Source organism: Chelonia mydas, chromosome 2, assembly GCF_015237465.2.
Source record: "Chelonia mydas isolate rCheMyd1 chromosome 2, rCheMyd1.pri.v2, whole genome shotgun sequence".
Classification (NCBI taxonomy): domain Eukaryota; kingdom Metazoa; phylum Chordata; order Testudines; family Cheloniidae; genus Chelonia; species Chelonia mydas.
The window spans coordinates 40,116,991-40,142,772 of record NC_057850.1 but is presented as its reverse complement, the minus strand read 5'-3'; the positions used below and the strand labels follow the sequence as shown (position 1 = coordinate 40,142,772).

Genomic DNA, 25,782 nt, shown 5'->3' with positions numbered 1-25,782 from the left:
GGCATATCTTCTGTCTTCTTATCTATCCCTTTTCTAATGGTTCCTAACATTCTGTTAGCTTTTTTGGTTGCTGCTGCACGAGTGGATGTTTTCAGAGTCCTATCCAAAATGACTCGAAGATCTCTTTCTTGAGTGGTAACAGCTAATTTAGAAACTATCATTTTGGGATAGTAGAATTATGTTTTCCAATGTGCATTACTTTGCATTTTTTAACATTGAATTTCATCTGTCATTTTGTTGCCCAGTCACCTGGTTTGTGAGATCCTTTTTTCACTCTTTGCCGTCAGCTTTGGACTTAACTATCTTGAGTAATTTTGTATTGTCTGCAAACATTGCCACCTCACTGTTTACCTTTTTTCCAGATAATTTATGAATATGTTGAACAGCACTGGTCCCAGTATAGATCCTTGACAAACCCCATTATTTGCCTGTTTCCATTGTGAAAACTGCCCATTTATTCTTACTTTTTGTTTTCTGTGTTTTAACCAGTTACTGATCCATGAGAGGACCTTCCCTCTTATCGCATGATTACTTACCTTGCTTAAGAGCCTTTGGTGAAGGCTAAAGATAAATAACTTGATTAAGAAACACCTAAGGAGGTTCATAAAGGTGTAGGTCAAAGTTTTCACAAGTGACAAATGATTTTTGATGACCGTTTTTGGGAGCCTAACAGGAGACACCATAGTGGGGCCTGATTTTCAGAAAGTATTGCAAACACATCTTAGGAAAACAAGGCCTTTTAATGAAGTCTCTGGTTGAGTACCCAAAACTACTAGTCACTTTTCAAAATCTTGGCTGTAAATAGCATGAAGGGGGAGGAGCATTATTTAGTATAATGGGTATAATTAGGAATAATATGTGAGAAAAATGTAGACTAAATATCAGAGAATTCTTCCTGATAATGAGATCTGTTAGCCTACGTCTCCTAGGGGCATTAGTGGAAGTCCCACTGCTTGGCAAACTAGTAAATATACATTAAATCTCAGTGTAGCCAGCTCTTGCAATTTAATAACATGGTTTTAGCCCTGAATGGAACCAGTCTCCCCAGAAGGTCCAGTGCTCATGGATTTTCAGCCCTGCCCAGGAGAAACCGTTCTCTGATTAGCTGCCTTCCCCATTTTCCTATTTCCTGTGGAACAGTAGCTAATCAAGGCTTCCCACTTCTCTCAGGAGCAGAGATGAGTTTTGGGGTGGTGAAGGGGGAGATGGAGCAGCCAATAACATTTTCAGAAGGCAGGAGGAAGGAGAAGAAAGCCCAGCAGCTCAGGGTGGCACTTTCCTCCTCCCCTTCTGTGAAAAGTTGGTCACGCTGCTCTGTCTCATCCCTCCTTCCTCTCCACTCTCTATCCCTGCAACAGGAGACCTGTGAAGGGGGAGCAGGAGTGAAGAACACTTGAAACTGACCTCTCTCCCTGCACTTGGATAGAGAGGGGAAGAAGACCCTGCTGCAGCTGCTGCCCCAAGCTGGGGAGGGGTTGAAGAACCCCCACAGCTGCCAAATGTGCAGAGGTGTCTTATGGGGCTGGGGTGGGGAGCAGAATCAATATGAGGCTGGGAGGTCAAAATTGATGTGGGGGCTGGGTGTGTATAATTAATTGCAGGACTGGGGAATGGGGAGATGGAGCAGACATAGAATTACTTAATTAGATTTTGGAGGTTTGCGGAGAAGCTAGAATCATGGAAATGTAGGGCTGGAAGGGACCTCAATAACTTATCTAGTCCAGGACCAAGTATACCTAGACCCTCCCTGACAGCTGTTTGTCTAACTGGTTCTTAAATAGACTTTGTGTGTTGCTAGTGGTATTATTGGGCCCCCAAAGCTTTTGGTGACCACGTAGTTGCCAACTGTATAGCAGCATTTTATACAAATCTGTGTAATTTGATCTCAGTTGGATCCTTTCAATGAGAGCCAAAATCACCTTATTCTGTACATTTGGGAGAGTTGCAGCACTGTAATTGTCACACGCCCGCTGGAGGTGGGCAGAGGGAGTTTAAAAATCAAAAGAAACCAAAAACTGGTACGTTTCAGAGTAGCAGCCGTGTTAGTGTGTATTCGCAAAAAGAAAAGGAGTACTTGTGGCACATTAGAGACTAACCAATTTATTTGAGCATAAGCTTTCGTGAGCTACAGCTCACTTAATCGGATGCATAAAGTGGAAAGTACAGTGAGGAGATTTTATATGCACACAGACCATGAAAAAATATACATTGTAAGGAGAGTGATCACTTAAGATGAGCTATTACCAGCAGGAGAGTGGGGTGCGGGGAGAGAAAACCTTTTGAAGTGATAATCAAGGTGGGCCATTTCCAGCACATTTCCAGGAGTTAACAAGAACGTCTGAAGAATGGGGTCAGGGGAGGCTGTCTGTAGGCCCAACCTGAAGCAAATACTCACCAGCAACCACACACCACACAACAGAACCACTAACCCAGGAACTTATCCTTGCAACAAAGCCCGTTGCCAACTGTGCTCACATATCTATTCAGGGGACACCATCATAGGGCCTAATCACATCAGCCACACTATCAGAGGCTCGTTCACCTGCACATCTACCAATGTGATAGATGCCATCATGTGCCAGCAATGCCCCTCTGCCATGTACATTGGGCAAACTGGACAGTCTCTACGTAAAAGAATAAATGGACACAAATCAGACGTCAAGAATTATAACATTCATAAACCAGTCGGAGAACACTTCAATCTCTCTGGTCACTCAATTTCTGATCTCAAAGTGACTATCCTTCAACAAAAAAACTTTGAAAACAGACTCCAACGAGAGACTGCTGAATTGGAATTAATTTGCAAATTGGATACAATTAACTTAGGCTTGAATAGAGACTGGGAGTGGTTGAGTCATTATACTAAGTGAAACTATTTCCCCTTGTTTATTCCTCCCCCGCCCCCCACTGTTCCTCAGACGTTCTTGTTAACTCCTGGAAATGTGCTGGAAATGGCCCACCTTGATTATCACTTCAAAAGGTTTTCTCTCCCCCCACCCCACTCTCCTGCTGGTAATAGCTCATCTTAAGTGATCACTCTCCTTACCGTGTATATTTTTTCATGGTCTGTGTGTATATAAAATCTCCTCACTGTACTTTCCACTTTATGCATCCGATGAAGTGAGCTGTAGCTCACGAAAGCTTATGCTCAAATAAATTGGTTAGTCTCTAAGGTGCCACAAGTACTCCTTTTCTTTTTGCAAAAACTGGTATTAACTTTTCTTCTTTATGTCATGTCTTTTGGGCCAGTCTCATCATTTTGGAGGGATGTGATTCATGATTTTTGGACTTCTGGGGTTGATGATACCGAAATCTGCTTTGGCCAGGAGTTGGACTAGATGACAGAATAGGTCTTTCCCATTTCTAGAGCCTAGGAATGTGCCGCTTCTCATATGAACTACTGAAGGTGATTACTATCAGGTCTGGAGTTGTTTGCCAAAATTGTGAATTGCTTATCTGCTCCGTGAATAAGTGGATAAGCTCCCAAAATTAAGGAGAAAGTACATAGGGCAAGTGAGAAATTAAAATTTGCAAAATCAAGGAAATGAGGAAGTGCCAAACAAAAGGTCAGAAGTCTTGCAAAAGTTTAAATGTAAATGGAAGAGAATTGTTCTCACGCTGGTAGTCTACTCACCCCAAAAAAACATTCTTTTCCTCAATTAATCAATTATATGTAATACAAGGATTAAAGTTTTATTTTTCACTGAACTGAGCTCAGTTACATCAGCATTAATAATGTCAAAGCTATCACACAATAGCCACCAACCCATCAAAATTGCACCTTTAAACAATCTAATTGTTGATCTTTTTAAAAAATATTCATTTGAAGACAAAGATTTAAATCCACAAAGAAACTATTGTCTTATTGTCAAGTAGCTGAGGTTACCATAAATAAGAATTTTACTGATGAAAATAATACTGATGTATCACTAGTGGAATCTATCCCTTACTATCAATCCATTCAGTGCTCTATAGCACAGTCCAGTACTGTTGTACAGATACTGTGCAAGATTCTCTACACAGAGATCTGCATCTGAACCCCCACGTGGGGAATTAGGGAACCGGAGCCATTGAGGTGAGTCCAAATCCTTAGATTTAAATTGAAAATTCTCTGTGAAACACAAAGGGATTCAGGTGTGAGGTTCCAGTTTTGGCCTGTCCTTACTGGTGACTAGCTAGTTTTAACACCAGCTTTCCAGAGAAGCAGCTTTAGCCCTTCTTCAGTGGCTGGCTTTCTTCCCTTTTGCATGCACTCCTGCAAATTATCCCACATCACACCTGTGTTGTGTTTGTTTTATTTTGCTTTAGCTAAAACAAGTAATAATTAGATAGAGCAGTAAGATAATGAGATGGAAAATTGGTTAATATGCCAGCAAGCCTGTATCCCACTACAACTGGAATTCCATTTCTGCTCATTTTGGCTTATGTTCAACATCCTTTGATTTTGCAAGACTATGTGGCTCTTGCTTATTCGTCTGCTTATGAATAAAGCTGTACTGTAGATTCCGCAGGAATAGATTCATAGATATTTAGGTCAGAAGGGACAATTATGATCATCTAGTCTGAGCTCCTGCACAACGCAGGCCACAGAATTTCACCCACCACTCCTACAAAAAAAACCTCACACCTATATCTGTGCTATTGAAGTCCATGCAGTTACTTTATGGTCAGCAAAAAGCATTTCTATTCTATACCTACAAATGCTTTTGGTTGCCTGTGAAAAGGCCTCTGATTTAGTGAACGGAAACGGATCCTTTCCTTTCCTTCTCATTGGCAGAAACATGTATTTTTCAGCTGTTCACAAGAGAACTTAAACAAGGGCTTGTCTACGCACAGAAGTTGCACCGATTTAACTTTAAATCAGCTCCCTTGTGTGTAGGGAGATCACTTGTCTGGCTTTGAGCCAGACAGTCCTCTTTTGGGGTGGTTTGTCCTGCGTCCGGCACTGGAACAAAACCTGATGCGGTTTTCTCTGATATTGCACGGGGAATGCCATTTTTAAGAGCCTGCTGCTCCACCGCCTCTGGCATGACCTTGAACACACCATGTGTGCGAGGTAACACTGGTGGGGGGACATGCACCTAAACATGGTGCCCACCAGGCAGCATGACCTCACCCACAAGGTGTTTGAGGTCACACTAGTGGGACAGAGCAGCATGCACTTAAAGATGGTACCCTCCATGTGGAATAACCTCACACGCAGCGTGCATGCGAGGTCACGCCAGTGGGGACACTTTTTGTGCGGCATAACCTCACATGCACTGTTCGTGGAAGGTGACGCCAGTGCGGGGGAGGGTCATGCCATTCTTGGAAGTCCCGGAACCTTCAGTATCCCAGGAATCTGCAAGTGGCTACCCTACTTGTGCGTATGTATTATACAATCTTGATTGACCTGATCACATACTACATTTTTCATAAGACTCCTGCCTCATTTGGAGCACAAGATAGATGGTGATCTGGATAGCGAAGTAGGCTATTGTCTATACAATCCTGCCCCATTTGTTGCTGAAGTTGAAAGGTGTGTAGTGAATGAGACCAAGGGACTGCAGGAAGAGAAAAAGATGGTCCCAAAGTTAATACCATTGAATTCCACCATGGAAAATTTGATTCCAATTTTCCTGTGTGATGGTAGGCAAGTTACTTTACTTTACACAGTTGGCTACAGATTACGTGTTCCTTATTTTCTGTGTGCCCAATTTGAGAGCCTGAGGTATTATTGGCAGAAGTGCTGACTATTCCCAGCTGCTGCTGAAGTCACTGAGAGCTGTGTTTGAATGTGTACAGCACTATGTATGCCAACTTCTCTGAAAAATCAGGCCCACTGCATCTCAGATTGGACACACAAAACTAGCAGACAGTTTTAACCTTTAAACACTCTGTGTCTCAGTTCCCCCTCTGTAAATAGGGATAATAATACCACCATTCATCACAGATAAAAATAATTAATTAATGTATGTGAAGCAATCAGATACTTTAGTGATGAGTTCCATAGAAAAGCCCATGAGGAAAGTAATAATTCTGTCTTCAGAGCAGAGTTTGAATAGTGTGCGGTAAGTCAGTCATAGGGCCACAGTTTGAACAATGAGGACAAAACAAAATATTGAATAGCTGCTCATTCAGTGAGCATTGCCCATCCTGTGCACTGAATGAAGTAGGGATCCAGTGGAAAAAATAGTATGTGACCGTGCAATTAAAGACTATATGATAAATACCTATGCCAACTCCTTCTTTCTCCTCTTTCCCTCCTGACAGTGGTGAAAAGTGCTGAAAGATAATGGGAATAGAGAAAGATTAAAACATTAATGAGACAGCTTAAAGAGTGAGAAAATTGGATTAAGGAAAGTGGAGGAGGAAGGAGAAAAGAGGGATTGTTGGAACAAAAGAGGGACTGAAAAAGCATTGAAGATGATGAGAAGAAGAGAGAGAAAATGTAGGGGAAGGATGAGGAGGAGGAGGAAGAGAGAAGGGAAGAGGGAATAACAGGCACTGAAAAAGCCAGAGGAGCGGGAAAGGAGGTACAAGAGAAGGAAAAGAAAGTGCAGTGAGGCTCAGAAATGACCAGAATGTTACTAGAAAGTGTGTGTGTGCACATGTGTGCAAGCGCACACATGCCATGGAAATTGTACTCTGTGGAGATCACCCCTTTGCACTGAAGAGCAGCTGAATTGTAGAAAAGTAGTATTTGGTCCATGGTTGGACTTTGCTTTCCCTTGAGATACATAGTAGCTCATTGTTTTGACAGGACAGTTGAATCTTTGGGCCAGCCTGATCTGCTTTGTATTTTAGAATTCTAGTCAAATAGCCTTTGTTTTTTCCCCTCTTCCAGAGAATGCTTGCAACCGCAAACGTCTTGATCTCGTCTTCATCATCGACAGCTCTCGCAGTGTACGTCCTTACGACTTTGAAAAAGTGAAGGAATTCATTTTAACCATCTTGCAGTTCCTAGACATCAGTCCTGACGTCACCAGAGTAGGCCTCCTTCAGTATGGCAGCACAGTCAAACATGAGTTTTCATTGAAGACGTTCAGGAGAAAACATGATGTGGAACGAGCAGTGAAAAGAATGATGCACCTGGCCACTGGCACCATGACTGGGCTGGCTATTCAGTATGCACTGAACATTGCATTTTCAGAATCGGAAGGGGCGCGGCCACTGAGCCAGAATGTGCCCAGAATTATCATGATAGTGACAGATGGGAGACCACAGGATCCTGTGGCAGAGGTTGCAGCTAAAGCCCGGAACTCAGGCATCCTGATTTTTGCCATTGGTGTAGGAAGAGTGGATATGAACACCTTGAAGTCCATTGGAAGTGAACCTCATGAAGAGCATGTCTTTTTGGTGGCTGATTTCAGTCAGATTGAAACGCTAACCTCTGCATTCCAGACTAAACTGTGCGGTAAGACAACTATTTGTGGATTTGAAAGCCTGGGTGAAAATATTCAGAGTAAAAAACAAACATGCAAAAACATCAAAGAAAAATTACTTAGGTTTTGTGGTGCAACATAAAAGCTAAGCAGAAAGCTAACTAAACTAGAAAACATTGGAGCCTAATTCATATAAAATGTATACACCAATAAAAGAGATTTATCCAAAAGACACTTAGCATAGCAGACATAACTGGGAGGGAGAGAGCCAATTCTGCTGTTGGACCTATAAAAATGTGATTTAATTCCTAGTGGAAATATGCAATGAGTGAAATACACATACCCTTCTTTTACCATTTATTATTTATTATTATTATTTTAGCATAATTTGCCATCTTTTGCTACTTAAATGTCAGATAAGTAATTTGATTTATATTTTTAAAATATTTTTCATTTAGTACTGATCTTTAAATTTGTAAGCCTCACGGTTGTCAGATTCTGGGTACAGTCCAAACCAGTGAGGGGTTGTGCCATTGCCTGTCCTGTAACCCTGGGTGCCTTGAATTGCTCTGCTGCTGTAGCTCCCTTATCTGGACACTCCCAGTCATCTTACTAGCATGCACTGAGTGTCTGTGAGATAAGTACCTCTGGGTCTGCAACACTGATTCCAGCAGCCTGCTTGTTACACCCGAGTCTCACATTCGTATCCACCAGATTTTATGTACACCTTGCAAGATGACCCCAACACCCCACAGTCCTGAATTTTCCCAAAACCGCAGGCTCTGCAATGTGCAGTCCTTTCCTAGACCAATCAGAGGTTTGTTTGCTCCGCTACAGGGACAAAATGCACAGATTATCAATTTAACTGGAGTTAACAATCACTTCAATTCAAACAGCACTGGGTTGGTTTAGATTAAAAGTAAAAAGTTTATTACCAAAAGGAGATAGGATTATAAATGAATTCAGGTATGAAGCATAGAGTTAGAAATGGTTACAAGCAAATAAAAGTGAAAAACGCTTCCTAGAGATTAAGATTTAACAAAACTGTAGTCTTAGTTCAAGGTCAGATTCTTACCACATTACCTTCCAGCAAGATGGCTGACCACCCATCTGGGTAGGATCTTCCACAAACTCCAGAGAGTTCTGTTCCTTTTAAAGGTAACTTGGGGTTCTCTGCCCCTCTCTTTCAGAGTCCAGTGACCTTGTGAAATGGATTCTTCTGAAGGTTCCCCCCCCCCCCCACACACACACACAAAATAAGGTTAATTCAAGCCGTGGGGAAGGAGACGTGGAATCTGGTGATGAAGGAAGGAAATGCTGGTTTCTTCCACCATTGGTGTTTGCAAAAATGCAAATGTTTCTGTTCTTCCCGTTGCGATGCAGATGAGTCCTTGCCATGTGACTGCCAAATGACTCTGATGATTCCTGGCTGGAGGCATCAGCTTGTCCTTTATCTTGGAGAAACCTGTTTACCCACTCCCTTCACATTTGTATGGTTCCTTGGGCATTTACTGTACATACACCATGCAAGAATATTACTGATCAGTGTTATTAGTTTTCCAGTGACACCTTACATGACATATATCAGATACAGTTTATGACCTTTGTGAACTGGGGGTATGCTGAACTGGTCATGCCATTTGAAGCTTACTACCAGATACCAATGAGCCCCTCGCCCTCTCGTACTGGGCTGCTGTTAGGGTCACAGTGATCTCTTGGCTATAACCAAAATACAGAGTTCAGGCAGTATATATAGAACCCTTCCAAATTCTTAAATATTGACATTGTGCAAAGAAATATCTCTGCACGTGCCTTAATATTAGAAATGAGACATGAAAACTAAGTAGTACTTTTGTTTCATCTACAGTCCTTTTTGTGTACAAAAACTTATGAACAGCCATTACTGCAGTATTGTTCATTCATGCAATAAAGTTAAAAGTAATCTTTGCTCATGTACACTACTTTGCAATAGGCAAATGGCTTTTGTGATCCTTCCTGGGGGTACCCGGGGTTGTGAGGCACCTCATTAAAACCTGCCCTTAGCATGAGGAAGCCTTGTCTGTGTCTGACAGGGGTCATCTCCCCAACTCCACCAGCCACAGGCCACACAAACATTCCCTTTGCAGGCTCCGCAGTTCCTCTGCAGGTAAGCAATAGGCACACTCCAAACCCCAAGCACTCTGAGCATTCCCCTGGAATGTCCAGCCCCTGTGCCACTAGACCAGGGGTGGGCAAACTTTTTGGGCTGAGGGACACATCTGGGTGGGGAAATTGTATGCAGGGTCGGGGCAGGGGGTTGGAGTGTGGGAAAGAGTGTGGGGTGTGGGAGGGAGTGCGGTGTGCAGGAACGGGCTCAGGGCAAGGGATTGGGGCAGAGGAGGGGTGCGGGGTGTATGAGGGGGCTCAGGGCAGGGGGTTGGGGTGCAGGAGGGGTGCGGGCTGCGGCAGGGGGCTCAGGGCAGGGAGTTGGGGGGCGGGGTGCAGGAGGGGTTCGGGCTCCGGGGAGGCAGCGGCGCACACTGGGGCCAGGGCAGGCTCCCTGCGTGCCTGCCCTGGCCCCACGTGGCGCCGCTCTGGGAAGCATATGGCACCATGTACCTGCGTGGCCCCTGGGGGTGGGGGGGCACAGGGCTCCGAGTGTTGCCCTTGCCACGCCTCCAGGTACCTCCCCCGAAGCTCCCATTGGCTGCGGTTCCCTGTTCCTGGCCAATGGGAGCTGTGGGGGGCAGTGCCTGGAGGCAAGGGCAATGCACAACGCCCTCCGCTCTCCCCCCATCCCGGGGCCCTAGGGACGTGGTGCCGGCCGCTTCTGAGAGCGGCGCGGGGCCCATGGCGCCACGGGGGGCAATTCCGCAGGCCGGATCCAAAGCCCTGAGGGGTCGGATCCGGCCCGCAGTTTGCCCGCCCCTGCACTAGACAGTCACAACATTCACACATCTGCTACTCCCAAAGGAATATTCACACTAGTTTACCAGTTTCACCTCCGCATCATGGCTCCACTCAACTTACAGCACTTAGATTTGTTTATACGGAAAATAAGTATGAATTTATTTAACAAAGAACAGAGTTTCAAGAAGAAGCAAACAGACTTAATAGATACAAATGCTTATATATAAAATAAAATCATAATATGCTTTCTCGAGCCTGAACTTAACTAACAAGACATTCTCCTGTCTCATAAAGGATAGCTTGCCCAAAGTTTCTCTGCCAGGGTTAAACAGTCAGACTGGCTGTGGTCCTCCATTCATAAGACACGACAGCTGGCAGCCTGTTCCCCTTCCCCCCCCGCTGTCCCAGATATAGTTCATGATGATCCATTGTTTTATATTTGTAAACAGGGTAACCCTTGCTGCTTGTTTGTTCCTGTAGAGAACCTTCCCCTGTAATATCTCGATTAGCATTTTGTGCACTTGAGTAGTGTTTTGCTCAGGCTGTAAATAGGCGTTCATTGTGAATTATACAATACTCAATTTACATATATCCAGACAGGTGGATAAGCATGTCCTGCCTGAACAAAACTTGTTTATCACATTCTGGTGACCAGTCCCAATTCAGACCCAACTTTTATTTATATAGATAGACAGATATAGATATATATCTAACATATTTCCCTGCATACATTTCTCAATGATTAGGATGATCAGTGATGCAGACTTTCAGTAGAGACCTTACATGACACCCTTTGATAAACTATTCTGTAGACCAAAGGGATCCCTGTAACCCTCTGCACCCCTGTGCCTTCTGCTAATGGGCACCAAGAGGTCCCTTGGTCACAGTTTTATATCAGGTAATTATGAATTTAGACAGGTTTTTAAAAAGTCCTATGACATATCTAATATATTAAGATTAATGCAGAAGATCTGTTCTAATCCACATGTTAAAATACATTTTTCTATTTTACTTTACCCTGATGCATAGAGACTGCTTTGGAAGATGTTAATACAAATTAGTGTGTTCAGAATTGTATGGAACCCACGTCCAAGTGAACATGCATCTGCCTCACGTGAGCCATCACAATTTGTGTTCTTGCTGGCATTTTCAGTGGAGACTCCACAGAATGAATGGGTGGGGAGACCAAAATGCCCTTTCACACCTAGAAGTGATCCCCCCAGAATAGGGGTGATGCACATGGGTAGGGCAGTGAGGAGAAGCTGCCATTTCCAGAACCACTCCATATTGTAACATTGCTCCAGTGGAAGCAGTGATATCACAACCTACTGAAATTCATCAGATAATATATTTGACAATTTTTTTCTGCTATATTATCAGCCATGGTAGAGAGTTACATTAAAATAAATAAAAAGCAAATTGACAACATTACATTTAAACAGAGTGAAGAGTAAATTGTACACAACTGTTTTTTTTTTAAATTTATTATTATTATTCCTTTAAATTGTATGGAGGTGGGGCCAACACAAGTGTGTTTTACTTTGGTTAGTAACTTACTTCTCAGAGTAGTAGGGGTCAAGTAAACAATACAAGCCTTGTTTGTAGTTTGCTTCTAAGCCCTCAGCATACATGCCCTGGGGTACAGACGCCCTCCTTCCAGAGGAAGAGATGTGGAGGATGAGCGGGATTGCCTTTGCTTGCCAAAAGGCACTCCCTGTGCTCAGGGAATGCCTCCACAGCACTTCTTGGCTCAGGGTTTGAGCAGCTAAGGCTGGTAGTTGAGTCCATGTCTCTTTAAAGGTATGGTAGTGGTTGTCAACCAGTGGTACGCGTACCCTTGGGGGTACACAGAGGTCTCCCAGGGAGTACATCTAGATATTTGCCTAGTTTTACAACAGGCTACATAAAAAGCACTAGCAAAGTCAGTACAAACTAAAATGTCATACAATGACCTGTTTGCACACCTCTATATACTATACCCTGAAATATAATCACGTTTATATTCCAATTGATTTATTTTATAATAATATGGTAAAAATGAGAAAGTAAACAATTTTTCAGAAATATTGTGCTGTGACACATTTAATTTTTGTCTGATTTTGTAAGCAAATAGGTTTTAAGTGAGGTTTTTAACTGAGGTGTAACTAGTGGGTAGGCAGGACAAATCACACTCCTGAAAGGGGAACATTTGTCTGGAAAGGTTGAGAGCCACTGTGATAGAGTATTAGGCCACAGGATGAATAAAGCTGGTTGGGAATTTTTCATCAAAACAGGGTTTTTTGGTCAGAAATGCCAATTTCTCAAAATCAAAATTTTTGGTGAGAAAGGGTCAGTTTCGACAAAACTTTCTATTCAAAACAAAAGAGAGACCTCCACCCACCCCAAAATAGCCAATAGCTTGGTGGTTAGGGTCAGTAGTGCTCTAGCCACAAGGCTATTGGCTGTTGGGGTCTGGGTTTCGCTCCCCTGTTAGAGCTGTTCCACTTTGTGTAATTAAATGTTCATTGGAGTGGGAACATGAACCTAGTGAGTGCCCTAACTACAGTAACTCCTCGCTTAACATTGTAGTTATGTTCCTGAAAAATGCTACTTTAAGCAAAATGATGTTAAGCAAATCCAGTTTCCCCATAAGAATTAATGTAAATAGGGGGGTTTAGGTTCCAGGGAAATTTTTTCACCAGGCAGAAGACTATGTTATATAATACACAGTATAATTTTGAAACAAACAGTTTGATACTGTACACAGCAATAATGATTGTGAAGTTTGGTTGAGGTGGTGAAGTCAGAGGGTGGAAGAGGGTGGGATATTTCCCGGGGAATGCCTTATTGCTAAATGATGACCTAGCACTTGGCTGAGCCCTCAAGGGTTAACACATTGTTGTTAGTGTAGCCTCACATTCTACAAGGCAGCACAAATGGAGGGAGGGGAGACAGCATGGCAGAGAGAGACAGAGACACACACCATGTGTGTGAGAGAGAGACACGCATTTCCCCTTTAAGTACGCTGACCCCACTCTAAGTACATTCCCTTTTTAAGTAAATCAGCAAGTTGAGACAGCAGTGCTGCCAGCAAGCTCCCTCTGTCCTGAGCCCTGTTGTGTTCCCCCAGCTCTGTGGAGATGTGGTAAAGTAGTGGGGGGCAACAGCGGGGGGGGAGGGGGCACCCTGACATTAGCACCCTTCTTCTCTCCCTTTCCCCCGCCCCTGCACAGCAAGCCGGAGGCTCCGGGGAGCAGCTCCAAAGCAGAGGGCAGAAGCAGCACATGGCAGTGGGGGAAGGGACAGCTGAACTGTGGGCAACTGATAGCCTGCTGGGCGGCTGCCACACAGGGAACTTAGGGGAGTGGGGAGCTGATAGGGGGGCTGCCGGTCTGCCCAGGTTCCAAGCCCCCACCAGCTATCTGCAATGGGCTGCTCTTCCTAGAAGCAGTGGACAAAGCAGGCAGCTGCCAAACAAGGCTATAAGGGAGCATTGCACAACTTTAAACAAGCATGTTCCCTAATTGATCAGCAACGAAACAACATTAACCGGTATGACTTTAAGTGAGGAGTTACTGTACTGGGCTATAGAGTCGGTCTCTCTCTGTCCCAGTGAATATATAATTATTTGTGCCCTAGCCACTAAGCTATTGGCTATTCTGGGATGGTGTGCACACTTTCTCTGGCTTTTCATGAAAAACGTTGAAAGGTGTTCGTTTTGTTCCAAGAAGAGTGGAAAAATTTTTGAAATGTCAAAAATTTTTGTGGGATAGGAAGACTTTCCCCTCCAGCTCTATGGATGACTTAATTTTTTAATGATTCTTTCAAATCAACAATTGAAGTTTAGGGGAGGTATTCGTAACTTGTAATTCATGCAAGTGGAAGTTGCATAGCTAATGTCTTTTCCAAGGTTTGTTTAATTTAATGTTAAGGGGATTCAGTAGGTTTTGCTATACATTATTAAAATGAAAGTCCAGGAGCTGCCATGGTGGGGTTGGATAGGAGCGGAGGGGGCAGGGTGGGTTACCTTGTTTGTTGACTGTAGGATGTTTTGTCATTTCACTTGGGGCCCCAAGAAGGGGAAGAAACAAGGCCTCAGACGGAGGGTTGAGCACTGGCCCACAAGAAAGACACACCCCACAATGCCTGCTGGGGTGGGGTTAATTGGAGTTATGCACTCCCCATACAGCTCTACCATGGACAGATTTGTGACAGGTACATGAACTGCCTGGAGAATAGTGCTCAGCTAAGTTCCCTGTAAGCCGCACGGCCGCGCAGCAGCCTATTTAGCGCCATGCAGGCGCTCCAGGACCCTGATCGGGGAACGGGTGCACCTCCCCCGGCCCCCAACCTGCCATGGCTGGGGTGCCCCTCCTGGGCCTACCCCGGCCCCAACTCTGCTGTGGCCACGGCGCCTGGACCTGCTGGGGTGGCGCAGCCAGAGCGGCCCCAGGCACTGCCGGAGCGGCCCCAGCCATGGCCGGAATGGCGCGGCCCCAGCCGTGGCCAGGGTAGAGTGGCCCGGCCCCAGGTGCGGCCGGAGCGGAGCGGCGCGGCCCTCCCCCGGCCCGGACCTGCTGGGGCTGGGGGAGGGGTGCCTGTCCTGCAGCCCCAGCCCCAGAGCTGCCGCTGCGGGGAGAGGCGCCTCTCCCCCCGAGCCCAGGTGCTGCTGCGGGGAGAGAGGGCTTGGGGGAAGAGGTGCTTTCAGCAATTCAGATTGGGTCAAAATTCATGGGGCAATCAGGATGCTACATTAGCGTCCCCAGGTATTACTGCCTCCCCATGGCTTTCAGTTGTCAAAGTCAAATTCAGGGCTCACATATCTGGGTGCATTGGAAGTGACTTACAGCTACCATTACTCCCGTTCCAGATTTGAACTTGACTCACAGTGCGCTCCTTCAGTATTGCAAGGGACTAATGCAAGCTGTAAGTCACTTCCATTCACAGGTTCGAGTCGCCTGGCCCACGGAACCCACCTCCGACGCTTGCCACAACCTCAAGCCAGGTGATTGGGTCTACGTATGGCGCCATCATCGAAAGCACGCCTTGGAGCCCCGGTGGAAGGGTCCTCATCAGGTACTGCTTACTACACAGATGGCTGTTAAACTATCTGGCATCGTAGCATGGATACATGCTTCACAGTGTAAGAAGGCACCATCCCCAGAGAACCAATCATCACCTCAGGACAACGCAGAGTCAATTTTGACTCCAGAAGAAGACGTAGAGGAACAGTCTGCAATACCTTACAATCTACGCTCTCGTAAGCGTTGCCAGAAGCAGACGCTGTTCCTCAGCTGCTGGTATCTTACAGCCTGTGGAGACCACGATGACGATTCTTTTATCCAGCAGCAGGTGTGGATAGCTCAGACCCTTAATATTTCTAATTGCTGGGTCTGCAGCCACAGGCAAAAAAGAAGGGACTTAACAGATGCCCAATGGTATGTAAATAACATAAGCCCCTTAACCTGGGAAGAGGCCATTGGCGGTTCCTTAATACCATTAGGGGGAGTAATACACCATGCAAAAAGGCTCCTAAGGTTACAAGCAGTAGTTGAAATAATGGCAAATGAAACCGGAGAAAGTTTAAGAGCCCTGGCCAAAGAAACGGGCAATCCGACAGATGGCCCTCCAAAACCGTCAGGCATTGGACATAGTGCTGGCGGCAAAAGGAGGGACTTGTGCTCTCATTGGAAAAGACTGCTGTGTATATATACCAGACAACACCCATGAGGTAATAGATTGTGCTTCCCCACAAAGAGCCAAGTTCTAAGTAACTTGTGGCTACTTAACCTTTTCAATTTCTCTGGCATAGGAAACTGGTTGTTTCAGGGAGCCCTAACTCTCCTGTTTGGAATCCTAATAATTTTTGTATGTTTTCAGTTACTTTCCTGTCGTATCCAAAATTGTGTCCGGCATGCTACACAGATAGCTGCCCCAAACCAGAGTGCTAATTTGATGATTTTAAATATCACTGATGAACAAAGAGATAAAGAACGATTGATATGTGGAACCCAGTCATTGCTGGTCATTGCGTAGCTTGACCAAAAGGAGGGATTGTGAAAGTAGAATGAATTATATTGAAATTATCATTCATTCAAGAAATGCTACTTGAAGGGTTTGTTGAAATATAGTTGTCAGGAAGAGAAACATTAAGGACTGTGAGACAATGGGTCCTCAAACTAATTAACTTAGAGCTCCTACTGAGCTAGGAGATTGGTAAACGTTAGTATGCAAATAAGATATGTATGTATATTTGTCAGTTTCTGCTTCCTTTTGTCTCTTATGTTAAATTGGCTTTGGCTTAGCTGTATAAATAAGTTACCTTGAGCCTCAGAGAGGGGCTCACATCTGGGTGCATTGGCAAAGCGCTTTGCTAATAAACAGAGTGGTCTGACAAATTATGTGAGTCCTGAATCTGACTTTGACACAGTGCAGCCTGTTAGGACTGCATGCAAACACACACGCTAATACAGACTGGCCAAGAATTCGACAGCCACCTTCGCCAATCCCTGGCACATTTCTGGACTGCATACGAACCTCCAGCTATATTTTAGACAAATGTTTTCATCACTCATGGGCTACATGGGCTACATTTAGCTTAACTGGACTACTTTTGTAAGTGGACTACATTCCACCTCCCTCCCCCTCATACGGTTCGCTGTTTACATGAGCCTTGTTAAACCGTTGGGGAGGGGTGGAGCGGCACAGTAACAGGGAAGGCTGTATAAGGTACATATTTTTAATATCCCTCCACATTATAGTAAGAATGTGTGAGTTTCTATTAAAACTTTTTTTAAATGCTTGTTCCACTGTTTGTACTTCCTGGTGTCCATTTTATATTCCAAAGCGGGGGGTTCCTAAGCCGCTGGCATGCAATCTGCCGTTAGCCACAGCCATCTGTGGCTGGTAGTAATTTTTGCATTGGTTCATAATCCAGAAATCCCTCCCATTACTATATTAATAAAGACACACATGGAGCTAGAAACCTACCAGGCTCTGGGGCAACTTCTGCTTCTTCTGTTTCTGTTGTCAGTTCCATGGCGGGCTGCTTCTCTGGGGAGACATCAAAAAGCTCCTCTGAGTAAAGACCCAGGATGTGCTGCAGCTGCTCCAGCATCAAAGCCTCCTTCGGGACTGGTTTCAGTAACAGAGTCATTTTGGTAGCATCATCTGGTCCTATACTGGATTCAGGGGTGAGAAGGTCGCCATCCTGGCTGACCAGGCTGTTGTGAAGCTCTGGTGGCTCTGTGCTTGGTGCAGTACCCAGCACCTGGTCATACCCCTCATAAAAGAGGCTGTATGATGGCAAGTTCCCAGATGTGCGGTTCTCATCTCTGGCTTTCCGATAGTCGGTCTTGAGCCACTTCCTGCGCTGGGTATGTGTCTGGTGAATCCCCAATGCTACCAGCTTCTTCACTATTTCCTGGGACATGTGGTCATTCCTGGAACTCTTGCTAAAATTTAACTTTTTGCTCACCTTGCACCAGAGATTCACCAAAATCTGGCTGTGCTCCTGTGATCAGGAAGCAGCGTAGTTGGCAAAAGACTTCTGGTTGGTGGCCATTGCAAACACAGGAGAAGGTTCAATGTGTCAGCAGCTCAGCGATCAGAATAAAATGGAAGGGTTAAACACTGAGCTACTGTACTTGAACAAAGAGAGTTGCTTCCATTTCCTGGGCGTCAACTGGCTATAGAGAGGATAAAGAACACTGGCCCATGGAATTGTGTGACAGCCCTGAGAGACTCTCAGGTCCAAAGTCTGGGGGACCCAGGCCCGAGCTGTATCCCAATGCAGAAGATGGAGTTTGGGCCTGAGCCCCCATGGTGCCGGACTTAAACCTTCCACCCACTGCAGGTCCTGGGGGCCTGTACCCAGGCCTGACTCAGACAGAATTGTGTGTAGATGGAACTGGGGTTTAGGTTTGAGCCTGAGTCTAAACCTGGGCTTACATTTCAGTGTAGACATACCCACAGGGAACCTTAATTTTAGTATTTCCTGACTTCTGAGTACTTGAATGTTCTTGCAACTTGGATGTTCTTCTAAGGTAGTGTGTGGTTTTTTGATGTAATAGTCTATAAATACATCTTGTGCTGCATTTGCTCACTTTGTAAATGGAAGATTCCCTAATGCCTGGGACATTAAAATGACTTCATTTTCTGCTTAGCAATTGGCAGATTTAAAAGGGTTTTTTTTGTCATAATAAGATAGTATTTAATTATTATGGCTAGTGGAATACAGCCAGCAGGAGACGTGTTTGGAGAAGCATCAGAGAGCTTACGTTTCACATTCAGAAGAGTATGAAGAAAAAGACAAGGAGTTCCTTCCAGCAGATCCTTATCCACATAAATGAAAGCACTTGAAAAGTTGTAGTACAGCAGATGATATTAAGATCCAAAAATTTTAATAAGAGGGTTAGAAACAGTGTTGGTTTGTACATTGGTTGTGAATTCATAATGCTGGAGACTGTTCCAAAGACTAGATGCAGGGTATGTGTTTTTCAACCACATTTTTTCTTTAAAAGTACCACACACACCACACGCTGAGCTGTTTCTCTGGTTTCTGTTGGGCCCATTAAAAAATATGGAGGTTAAATGTATATAGTCCATAAATTTAGAGGTTCATCCATCTAGTACAATGAAGACTCCTTAAATTCTTAGCTGGCTACTGCACAAAGTGTACTTATCCGTAACTAGGTATTCAGTGGGAAGGGTTTCACCATATGTAACAGAAGTGACATATAAGCAATGTTCAAGTGGAAAGAAAAGATTATAGGGGATTCTTAATGCCCAGAGTCAGTCTGATCTAGAAAGCAAAAGCCCAATAAAACAGCAGTGAACACTGCAGAACTAGCCCAAATTCCCTCTTTCCTTCTTCCTTTCCCACTCTTTTGCATTTTGCTACTTTTAACTTAGTTTTTACTTTCTCACCAAATTAAATTGCATGTTTTTAATTCAGAAAGGCTGGTATTCTTCTTTTCCTGGGCAAAAAATACTCGTGTTCAGTTTCTGTTTATTGAACTACAGGTGAATGGGCCTCAATTTAATCTAGTTGCATGCTTATATGACATTCAGCACTGTATTACCTGAATACTGCAAGTTTCCTCATCAGTTTGTCTGCTACTCACTCTATTTCATTAGTCTGATGTAGGGTTATTTTCTTCATTCAACAATCATATAATTAAATAGTCCACAAAAGTGAATGTATTTAAAGTCATTTTATTTCTTGAACTAGCTTAATGTGATATATTTGTTTTATTGGGCTCCATATCTCTTTAAAATCCACAGTATTCAACATTTTAAGATATCTGCCTTACTGTGTATGAAAATAACTCTTCTATAATTTATGTTTTATTTATGTTAACTCCACATAAAATTTTAACTGTTAAGGTAGAAAACTTTCACATGGTTAACTCCATTCACAAAAACATAATATAAATTTTGATAAGGCACAGAAATACCTTAAGTACAAAATATTTTCAGGCATAAATATATACTACTATCATGCTTTTGTTGTATGTTTCACAATAACAAATGGAGATTTAAGATTTCTGTGTTTGTCTTGACTGTTGAAAATTAATTTTAGAACCTCTAGATTTTTATAGTATAATCCTTAACAAGCAATTTATTTCCACTTTAGTTGTAGTCACCATTAACTGATCATGGTAATGACTGATGTTTGTTTTTTCAGTGCCCCATGTGTGCAGTATAACTGAGCATGGTTGTGATCACTTCTGTATTAACACTCCTGCCTCCTACATGTGCAAATGTAAACAGGGATACATTCTGAACGCTGACCAGAAGACTTGCAGCAGTAAGTTATCTTTTCTAACTTCTTTATTTTTTTCTCATTCCCATGACACATGCAAACTCTCACATCTTCAGTGAGGGGAAAAAAGAGGACTCAAGTGAGCATAAAACCATTGGAGGTCTCCAAAACAAATTAGATGGGGCAAAGTTTTGCCTCTTTTTTTGGTAAATGGAAAAGCTCTTGTGAGCCCTTCCAAAGCCTGTCAGCTTTAAGTTAATTTTTAAAAACTGTAGCATTGTACTGTAACAAAGTGAAATGGTATTTATATTTGTTGGTGTATGAAAGCCAGAGGGTCTTGGAAAGAACCAAGACAGGAACACTAGAGCATTTCCATACCAGCTCTAACCAACAGTCTATCTCATCAGGTATCCTGTCTCAGGTCTTAGTCAGTACCAGATAGTATCGGAAAGTGCAATAAACCCCTCGGGACAATTATGAAATAACTTGAGGGGAAGGTTCTTCCTAACCCCTATCTAAATCATGAGGTTTTATATCCTTTCAATAAACTGTTTAATTCTTCTTATCTAACATAATTGTGGATGTTCTTGTTATTCACATAAATGGCTAATATATTTTTTAAATCTAAGCAGTTGGCTTCCATGATGCTGTATAATAATGAGTTCCACTGGTTAATTATGCTTTGTATAAACAGTATTTCTTTTTATCAGTTTTACATTTGTTGCCTTTCGATTTAATTGAATATCAAGTTGTTCTTATATTATGTGAGAGGGTAAATTGGGGGTGCCTAATTTACCTTCTCTGCACCATCTATCCATTTTAAATATCTCTATCATGTTGTTTATTATGTGTGGTACCACCCACTATGTGCGAGGCACATTTTCACTCTTAAACATCTCCATATTAAATGAAACAGTCCCAGTCACTTTCACAGTCATATAGAAGTCTGTCAATGCCTCTAATCATTTTGTTGCCCATCTCTGATGTCCTTCTATATCTGCTATCTATCTTCTGAGAGGGGGGGATCAGAACTGACTACAGTACTCCAGGTGAGGGTACCAATTATTTAAAGATAATGTTATATTATTTTGACCCATTCTTTGTTCACCCTATCATTTTGTTTGCTTTTTTGACTACCCTTTCACAATGAGATTTCATCTGTGGGGTCTCCCCTTCACTTTAACAAAACTTTAAGAATAATACTTTTTACTTCTACAGCTTTTTCCATCCAAGACTCTCAAATTAGTTTGCAAATATAATGAACTAAACTTCACAATACACCCATGTACGCTTTGTATTACTTCCCCTGCACTCTCATGTTACACATGGGGAAATTGAAACTTATAAGTTACTTGTTCAAGCTCATCCAGCATATAGGTATTGAATCCAGATCTCCTGACTCCTATTCTTGTGCTTATCCCATTCTTCCTTTTGATGAACATCAATTCCAAAATGTAGTTTAAATTACTCTGCTCTCCCAGTTTCCCTGTCTCAAAAAAGAAGATTAGAAAAGGAAGTCTTCTGAGACTTGCTAATTTTTTGTCACAATCACATCAGATAAATTATCCATTCTCTCACTCCTTCCACAGCTCTTCATTTTCACTGAACAAATGTATTTTTGAAGAAATATTCCCTCTCCCCCGGCTTTCTAGAATAGATCATAGTTCCTGAAAACTGTTTAAAATTCAACATTTTTATTTTATTTTCTCTCACTTTCACACTGTTGTCCCCCTCTCAAAAAATTGAACCTGATAACTCAATTTAATTGCTATTCATTTTTGGTTAAGATCCTTTCTTTATTAGCTCTTGCTGTTTTCTCTTATGTTATACACTTATGTATGACCAGAATCTCAACTGGAATTGCAGATTCTGGGCTCTATGGGTATGTCTGTACAGCATTTTGGAGCGAGCCTCCTAGCCCTGGTCAACAGAATTGGGCGAGCAGGGCTTGCCCTAGCATTCTAAAAATAGCTGTGTAGACAGCCCTTTGAAGTTGCAGTGTGAGCCTTCCTTGGCCAAGTCTGTTGACCCAGGTTGGAGGCTCATTCCAGAATGCTGTGTAGACACATATCCTACTCTGCTTTCAATCTTTAGTGGGACTCCAAAATTGTCAGTTGGAGTGGTGTGTGCGAATCACTATAGGGGGCATCGCACTTTAGCCTTTAATGTGATAGCATTTCCACTGCTGTTTCTGCAATAGCATTCTTTAGAGCCCGATTTCTCCTCATCCTGTTCTTCCTTTCTCTAGCTGTGATTCAAAATATGCAAGATTAAATTTTACATTATTCTCTCATACTTTGTCTTAAATATGTGTTTTCTTGTTTTTTCCATATTTGCTTGCTTGCATGCATGCATTCATTCATTCGTCCATCCATCCGTCAATCAGATGGCTTGGTTCCAGTTAGCTAAACTCAAAAGTGAAATGAATTATGTCGTCTGCTCTCAGGATACTCCCTACTGGACATATTTTTACATTGTCAAACAGTTTGAGGCAAACAGCACTGTACGTCCTGGAGAGATCAAATATGGAAAGAGATGTGTTGTACATCAGGCATTAAGTACATTGGTAGAGTTGTGTGTTATACAGACCCTGACCTAGCTATTGCTGTTGGCCTCTGATTTTCACAAGCACACACAGACAAAAACACATTCCCTACGTGACCTCTGTGAAAGATAAACCTCTGTCATGTTTACATTTAGGGCAATTAATTATCAACATGAACCAGATGTATTTATCCAAGTTTATAAGTTTAGTTTTCCATTCTTTCCTGCATAAATAGTTTCCTTATTTAGGCCTGGGCTACACTGGGGGGGTGGGTTTCAAACTAAGATATGCAACTTCCACTATGCTATTCGCGTAGCTGAAGTCAAAGTATCTTAGTTCGAGTTACCTGGCCGTCCTCATGGCGGTGAGTTGACTGCGGTGGCTTCCTCGTCAACTCTGTTTACTTCTCCTGCCAAGGTGGAGTACAGGCGTTGATTCGGAGATTGATTTATCATGTCTACTCGAGACACGTTAAATTGATCCCCGATAGTTCCCCGAGCTGGCAGGTAGTGAAGACGTACCCTTAGATATTTTAACACCTTTCTTTAAATTAACAAATGGGAAGTGGTGAATAGTTATGTTAGGAGAAGAGGATACAAAGAGCAGCTGGCATACATCAGAAGAAGTGATCGTTTGTTTTCTTTATTGTGTGCCATTCTGCTGTTAAGAGCCCTTAAATTAATTGCAGTCAGCAAGGCTTTACTGACTTTAATGCAGACTGGAAAAGGTGGTAGTTTCCCTGTATGTATGGATGTCTTTTTAACTCCTGTATTTGATACATTTCATCATGAAACTGTTAAATTAACATACAGTTTTCACAGAATAATTTCCCATTAGAAAGAAGGACCTCTCTCCTGCATGTAGATCTTAAATGATCAATTTAAGCAAAAATAGCCAGCCATTTCTCAGAGGACTTGTTTGCATGGCGAGTTACCATGGACACTGTACAAGGCAGTGAAATTCTGGAGTGCGGCTAGGCATATTGCACTTTCAAATAGTTGTACATCAAGCCTCACTCTGAGATTTTACTCCACTGTAGCAGGGTCCATACAGGATATTACTGTGCAGAAAGCTGGTGTGCTGTAGATTCACACCTGGGCTTGCCACTCAGTGACTTGCCATATAGACAAACCCAGAGGATTAGGGAAAAATGCATTCTTTTGCCCATATAAAAAATTCTTACAATTATTTTGTTGACTAGTGTCTGTATAGAGGATGAGAGCGTACTACTACTACCATTTACTTGATTAGTTCAAGTGCCAGAGGTCTGTTCTGAAGATCGAAAGGTTCCAAGCCTGCTGATTTGAACCATGTGGGAGTCAATATTCTTCTATGTGATAGAATTTCTGTTTTTTTAAAATCTAGAAAATTGTACATAACAACTACATTAAAAGAATGTTCTGTTTGCAAATTCAAGCCCTCAGAAGTAAGAAAATGCCAGTATTACGGTTTCCTGTGCAATGATTTCAATTTGCAAAATGGGAAAACAATACCACATTCCTCACAGGGATGCTGTGAAGATAAATTGATTAGCGTTTGTCAAGCACTCAAATATTATAATGATGAGTGCTGTAGAAAAGCCCATGAGGAAATAATTACTCTGTCTTCACAGTAAGGTTTGGATAGTTTGCAGTAAATAAGGCATTGGGACCGCATGCTGAACAATGAGGATAAAATGAAATATTGAATAGCTAGTTGTTCAGTGAGTAGCATGCTTCCCGTGCACTGAATGAGGAGGGATCTTGTGGAAAGAGAGTTTATGATCATGTAATTAAAGACTGTCTCATAGCGAGGCTTGGAAGAACTAACTTTTTATCGGTAAATGTTGATAAATGTCTATTTCACCGTACACACACAAACAGACGGAAAAATATTTCCATTGATGATAACTGAAGTTTACAGATAGGCAAAGTAAGAAAAATGCTGCTTGAGACCTTATTAGAGCTTGATTTAAGGCTGTTTACTTTGTATATTTTGACATGAGATGTTAACAGTTTGTGTTTTAATAGTTAAAAAGCTTTAACTTTTAAAATCTCAACATATACTGTCATTAAATAAATATTGTCTGACCCCCCCAAAAAAAACTTTGTGCAACTGTGAACATTTAAATACATAAAAATAATTTTAAAAAATGCTTAAAAATAAACATCAATATTATCTGTTGAAATTATGCAAAAATAAAAATTGTTTCTGCCAGCCTACTCAGAATGCATATACACAAGGGGTCTGAATTATGGTTCCACATACATTTTTAATTCTGGCAATTCCTAACTTTTGAGTGCTTGATTCTGCAAGTTTAACGGTCTTTTAATGTAGTTTTTATATAAGATCACTTAAACTCTGGCCTCCTGGAATTACGTTTTCATGTAACATAAAGCATTGCATTTCTCTTCTTAAACTAAATACAAACACATTCTGAAGTGCTAAGTAGAATGTTTCTTGTAATAAATGCAGAAAGTATTAGAAGAAATCATTCTTTACAATATTGAATTTCTGCTTTGTCAATATTAATGAGTTTTATAAAGCTGATGATGAAGTACAATTTAATGTAAGAGATTACCCCAGCAAATCCAAGCCATCAGGGTTCTGAGTCACAATGCTGTGCTCCAAGTTATTCAGAACCTCATGGCAATAGTGGGGATAAAACCCTATATGTCATCCTGCTACAGAAGCTCAGATCACTTCAACGAAGGATAGCCACTGTCACCAGTATAATGTCTAGGACAGTCATTGGACTGTTCTGATTGCTAAGCACATTTACAAGTTAATTAGAATACAAACTATTGGCTTCTTTACTCAGGAAAACTTTATCTAAAACAAACAGGAGTTTTGCCTGAGTAAGGAATACAGGACTGAGCTCTGTAAACAAATTCTCAAAGAAACTTAAATCCATGGATTAGTGCATGAGGACGGAGGTGTCTTGTAAAACAGCACAAGCTTTAAAGAATACATGGTGTGTTGGTGTGTATTTAGGAGGAATATAGTGGGATCACTGTGGTACATCAACCCTTTTCAGAATCAGTACTTGGTAGCATGCCTAGTGTACCACAACTCAAAGGCAAGCATAAATGGTGCATAAGCTGCTGGACCCTATGGGCTCCAGCTCCTGGTGGGTTCACTGCAGTGCATGGCTCAGACAAAAATATGATTGACAAGGGGTGGCAGAACAGGTCACAAATACGCTAGGTATGCTAGCTTCAACGGTTGCAATGAAACGACAAGAGTAGTCCCTAGCTTGG

General features: G+C 42.5%; 1 protein-coding gene across 12 annotated transcripts in view; it reads left to right on the top strand.

Moving 5' to 3' along the window:
* The window catches only part of MATN2 (matrilin 2), a 117,637-nt gene that overhangs the window by 37,088 nt on the left and 54,767 nt on the right, over positions 1 to 25,782 (top strand). For all 12 annotated transcript variants that reach the window (XM_043539311.1, XM_043539319.1, XM_043539316.1 and 9 more), the window contains 2 exons: positions 6,827 to 7,396; positions 19,921 to 20,043. In XM_043539311.1, coding sequence (XP_043395246.1) covers positions 6,827 to 7,396; positions 19,921 to 20,043 — 693 coding nt within the window. The remainder of the gene's footprint in view (positions 1 to 6,826; positions 7,397 to 19,920; positions 20,044 to 25,782) is intronic.